Raw genomic sequence first — 6,108 nt, 5'->3', positions numbered from 1 at the left:
TCACACCAAGGGTATTTTCGTCAATTCACAACTCCCCACATCTTAAAAATGAAAAGATATAAATACCGTAGTAAGTATTTAGGAAGTAAACAAAACCCATCCTTGTAGAGGCCATCCACAACTGCCATCCATCCATCCATCTATCTGTTAACAAAACACCTCATCACAGCCTTTTCCACATCCCCTATGCTCTTCCACATTTGAGTTTTTTGTTTCTTTGCATATATATAACACACCAAAACCAAATCTTGATATTATTTTGCTGGGCTTATCTAATTCTTCTGACCCTCCATTTCTTTAGATCTGTAATCAATTAATTGAGGGTTTTGAGATTCTATTCCATTCCATTCCAAAGATGTTTACTTTATCCAAATTTCTTGATAAAGTTTACGCCATGGCAGAAGGTGGATCTCGTTATTGCTCCAAAAAGTCTGATGATTCATGTGGTGGTGATATTTGTGATCAGGTATTTTTTCAATCTTGATTTTGATTTCTGCATTGTGGGTGTTCAATTATTTGTCTTGATTTGATGATTTCGTTGTGGGTTTGCCTGTTTGGGTCTAGGGTTTTAATTTTCTTGATGATTTTTATTGTAAATTTAAAAGCTTTTTTTTTTTTTTTTTTTTTTTAAATTGGTGTTGGTTGATGATATTGTAAAGGGTTGCTTTTGCCCTCTTTTAATTTTGACTTTTTCAATTTTTCAAATAATTGTTTATGATTATTAGGGCTTAATGTTTTTGTTATAAGTTGTGATGATGTGATGTATGATTTTATAATCAGTACCTTAGGTTTAATACAATTGGGGTTCTTTTTTGTAGCTTCTATTTTTGTTAAAGAATCATTTGACAAAAATCCCACCAAAAAGATGTTTTTTTTTTCACCAAAATACTGAATCAATCAAGGAATCAGAAAGAAAGATCATTACTTTTTATGTATTTTTTGTAATTTGATGAAAATCGTTACTAATCCGAAAGTTACTAATCGGAAAACGGACATTTTGATTTGCAGGATTCAGGAAAACCATCAGCAATAACAAGAATAAGGTGCATTCTACGCGGGATTGAATTAAAAACCATCGTATTTTTTCTAATACTGGTCCCAATGATCATACTCGGTTTATACGTTCACGGTCAAAAAGTCTCGTACTTTTTGCGACCGTTATGGGAGTCACCGCCAAAGCCGTTCAACGAAATCCCACATTATTATCACGAAAACGTGTCAATGGAGAATCTCTGCAAGCTTCACGGTTGGGGGTTTCGTGAGTTCCCAAGACGCCTGTTTGATGCTGTTCTGTTTAGTAATGAAGTTGACCTTTTGACCATTAGGTGGCACGAGTTGTACCCTTATGTTACCGAGTTTGTGCTCCTCGAGTCAAACTCAACGTTCACAGGGTTGCCTAAACCCCTCGTGTTTGCTAGTCATAAAGACAAGTTCAAATTTGTCGAGCCCAGATTAACGTACGGTCAAATCCCGGGTCGGTTTCGTAAAGGGGAAAACCCGTTCTTTGAAGAAGCGTATCAACGTCTCGCGTTGGATTATCTTTTAAAGAAAGCAGGAATTCAAGACGATGATTTGTTGATCATGTCGGATGTTGATGAGATACCAAGTAGACATACGATTAATCTTCTAAGATGGTGTGATGACATACCTCCGGTTCTTCATCTTCGGTTAAAGAATTATTTATATTCGTTTGAGTTTCTTTTGGATAACAAAAGTTGGCGGGCTTCGGTGCATCGGTACCAGTCAGGAAAAACGACTTATGCGCATTACCGACAGTCTGACACGATCTTGGCGGATGCAGGGTGGCATTGTAGCTTTTGTTTTCGCCACGTCAGCGAGTTTATTTTCAAGATGAAAGCTTATAGTCATGTTGATAGAATAAGGTTCAACAAATTCTTAAACCCTAACCGAGTTCAGAAGGTAATCTGCAAAGGGGCCGATCTTTTCGATATGTTACCGGAAGAATACACGTTTAAAGAAATTATCGGGAAAATGGGGCCCATACCGCATTCATATTCAGCTGTTCATCTTCCTGCACATCTTATTGAAAATGCTGATAAATACAGGTTCTTGTTACCGGGAAATTGCATAAGAGAAAGTGGGTAACCGGGTATCAGGTAATGCGGGTTTCTTGTAAAGATTGAAGCTTTATTGTTGAAAGATGATATCTGAGACGTTTGACCGAGAAAAGTCAACTTTGATATGGTTTCTTGATGGGCTTTGTGGGGTGGTAGTGTATATAGTCAGGCTTTCTGTTATATTAGGAAATTTTGAATGTGAGACTGATTTGTTACAAAATAATTATTCAAAGTTCTGTTTATATATTTTTTAATGATTTGTTACTTGGGTTTGCCTTGTTGAATCTTCTATTTCTAGCTTGTTTGATTTTCAAGATTTCTATGAGTGAGTTGACTGTTTAATGTAACTTGAAGCACATAATAAATGATCTCCAAATTACTTCACCTTTATACTGGCTTTTCAACCTAGCGTGACGGCCAATTGTGAGCCTGTCTCTTGACGGTTTGAGTCAGAATCTGGGCTAGAAGTAGCACGTGTGCCTGTCGGAAAAATGAAAAAATTAAATAAACACCACATTAAATAAGTTGGAAATAAATAATCCCATCTTTTGTGTATTGGCCGATAATAATCCCACTTGTAAAAATCACTGCTAACGGCCCAACTTTTCGACTATTTTTCTCTCGGTAGACCTCCGTGAAACAACACTTAACGTCGTTATGTTTTTTTTTTCCGAATTTCGAACCGATGTTTTAGGGCTTTTGGTCGGAAGAAGGATATAAGTCGACTGATTTAAAACTTATCTCGAAACGGTGATTCAAATGACTTGATTTTTGTTAATTGGAAATTTAAACACCCGAATTGAAACACTGTTTCGTCGTTTGGATCACCGTTTCGAGATAATTTTTACATCAGTCGACTCGTATCTTTCTTCCGATCAAAAGCCCCAAACATCAGTTTGAAACTTGGAAAAAAACTTAACAACATTAATTGTTTTTTACGAAGGTCCATTGAGAGTAAACTAGTCGAAAGGTTGGATCATTGCCAGTGATTATTAAAGGTAGAATTATTATCGACCAATACACCAAAAAATGAGATTATTTATTTCCAATTTGCCTAAATATAAACACAATGTTACATTTGACTTTTATATCAAGCCTTTCAAATATTTTTTCTAAAGAAAGCTGATTGGAATTAATATACTTTAAAATAAAACTTAGAATAATTTACCTTTTACATCATGGTATTTAAAATATTATGAATCTGGTTAACTAAAAAAGGACTAAATTGTCAAGAACATTTCAAAACTTACAGATTACGGAATACATATAAGCTGTCACGTGCTCTACACCACACATACCACATATATGAAAAATATGATGTGTAAGATTTCTGTTAAAGTTTATTGTCAAAGGACTTTTAAAAGGCATAGTGATAGTTGCATTTGCTTTGATAATTATGGTCATGGGACATGAATCATGTTTCTTCATGAAGAAGAATCATTCTTTTTTATTTAAGGATGTCGACATCACTCAAAAGTGAAAATAATTTTATTTTACAATAACTTACTTGCTTCTCATTTTATGTTATTTTTTATACTTATGAGATGTGTAGTGTAGACACTTGTCATGGTGAATAAAGGTTTATTATTTTAAGTGCACTGGTTAATTTTAAATTTATTATATTAATCTTACGCAGGCATAAGTGTATATATCATTACTAGTTTTTATCCTTCGTATTACGGGGTTATATTACATTCTTCGTTTCTAATATTTACATGTTTTTGGATTTTATTTTATTTATTTTAAGGAAGTTAATAATATACTTAGGGTTTGATGATAAAAAGGTTTCAAATATAAATAAGATGTTATAACTCGGTTTAAAAGTGTTTTTTAATTATAAATAATATCTTTTTTTAAAATCGAATATTAATTTTTAGTATATCCTGTTTTATTGAATTTTCATATTAAATATTTAGTAAGATTAAATTTTAACATAATGAGATGTTATAACATGTTTAAGGGCTATCTGGGTTTGGTGAGACCATACCCGTGAATTGGTTAAAATACATGAGAAGCCTCTATTTATAAATAAAGCAATCTTGTGGCTTGACAAAATACGGGAAACAACCAGATAGTTTTTAAATGTTTCATTTTTAAATGTTTCGTTTATATATATTTTAGATATTCAATATTGTTACCTTTAGGCTTTTGTAGTAGGTCTGATTTAAAACAACGTTGGGTCATTATGGGCCCAAGCCCAATACGTAAACCCAAGATCCCTCATTACAAAGTTGAACTGCTTTATTGTCTGGGTTTATGAGAATATCATTTCAAAACACACAAGAAATATTTTTTTTACTAGCAACTTGAATTAAAAAAACGTCCTTACCGGTTAGAAAAGATTAAGCAGAAGAAAAAAAAAAACCAAGGTCACATATTAAGTGACCCTACCATACTAGTAATAATAGATAGATTGGAGATTTGAATTACCTTAAAAATGTCTTGTTTAGTTGTTTTAAACTAGTCGTGTCGGTGTTAACATGTGACTCGTAAATGGGTTCGACACGTAAAATGAGAATAAATGCTTTAGATTAGTGAAGTTGAAGCAATTTGTGAAGTGATCACATCATGAGACAACATATGATGCTTAATAACTATTGATGCTAATATTGGAATATATATGGCTGGTCATCATTGAAATTACTAGATTAACAAAATCAGATGATAAGATGGAATCACCAAAACCCTATAAATAGAGCAATAATAAGCATTAAAACCACAACTAATTAAGCTTTAAAAATACATTTGTATTTTAATACAATGGTCGAAGTTGATCCGTATACCGGGCGGGAATTGTGGCCTGATGACCACTACAAAATACAAGCTTTGTCCATTCGCGATAGTGGCGTCGATGGCCATGGAGACAGCTATGGTCGAGTGGTTCGCAGACTTATGAAACTTGTACCAGCTTTTTACATTGGGAATAAAGGTTACGGCTTTGGAAATTATGGTTACGGGCCTTATGGCTATGGAAATTATAGTTACCCGAAAATTTGAATTAGAAAAGAACCTGATAAATTAAGAATAAACAACAAGCATATAAGAACAAATGTGATTAGTAGCTTGGGCTAGCTCAGGTTACCTTTAAATAGCATGTGTAATATGTGATGCACTTACTTCTTTGCTACTTATGTATCAAAATGAACTAGCAATGAATAAGAAACCGCAAAAACTTTGTTGTTTAATTTTGTACGTGTATAATAATAATACAATGATGTATTTATTTTAGGGAAAATTCCCAAAATGTTCCATTAACGGAGAGATTCCATTTTTGGGTCCTAAGTTTTAAGAAATATCCTCTACAAATACGTCTTTGACGGCGTGTTAGGTCTCAACGCGTCTTTCACGATCTGTTTGGCCACCAAGCGCGTCTTTCACAACCTATTAGCTTCTAACGCGTCTTTCACGACATGTTTGGCCTGTTAATTGTTTTTTTAATATTGCATTATTATAATTAATTTAATACATATTTGTCATTTCTTTTATAACTTGTAATATATAAATTTATATATAATTTTAAATACGTCGTTGAGACGTGTTTATTTTTTCTACATGTTGTCATAAAATTTTACTCAATACCGAGTGTGAAATTGATATCGAAATGTTCAATAAATGTTTAATTGAAGTTGACCAGTCTCGTTTTAAGTAAAATTTATGTCAACATGTACATAAAAATAAGTCTCAACGGTATATTTTGAACTTTATAAAACTTTATGCATTGCAACTTATTAAAAAACCAAATATGAGTAAAGTTAAGTAAAGTTAATTATAATAATGTAATATTTAAAAAACAATTAATAGGGCTAGCATGTCGTGAAAGACGCGTTAAGGCCTAACAGGAGACATTTCTGTAAATTTTTATTTAAGTGTACAAAAATGGAATCTCTCTCCATTAATGAATAATGAGTATGCGTTATAACACTATAAGTCTATAACCACGTAACAACATAAAGCCCAATATCCTACATTCCAAAGTTGAATATCTCACTTTTAAAATACCCTACTAGTAATAACAGATTATAGATGTGAA

The 6,108-nt window shown here is 32.8% G+C and overlaps 1 protein-coding gene across 1 annotated transcript; it reads left to right on the top strand.

The window, feature by feature from the left end:
- The first annotated feature begins 328 nt into the window (after positions 1-328).
- On the top strand, positions 329-2,330 carry LOC143609566 (uncharacterized). The gene is made up of 2 exons (XM_077084286.1): positions 329-466; positions 1,009-2,330. Exons 1-2 carry the CDS (start codon positions 356-358, stop codon positions 2,104-2,106), a joined length of 1,209 nt encoding a protein of 402 aa, XP_076940401.1. The 5' UTR covers positions 329-355; the 3' UTR covers positions 2,107-2,330.
- Positions 2,331-6,108: the final 3,778 nt, after the last annotated feature.

This window comes from Bidens hawaiensis, unplaced genomic scaffold (genome assembly GCF_021521415.1).
Source record: "Bidens hawaiensis isolate Kalapana, Puna unplaced genomic scaffold, B.hawaiensis_p1.1 tig00004833_1, whole genome shotgun sequence".
In the NCBI taxonomy this organism is placed as follows: domain Eukaryota; kingdom Viridiplantae; phylum Streptophyta; class Magnoliopsida; order Asterales; family Asteraceae; genus Bidens; species Bidens hawaiensis.
The sequence above is the reverse complement of the archived record's forward strand: the minus strand, read 5'-3'. Positions and strand labels throughout refer to the sequence as shown.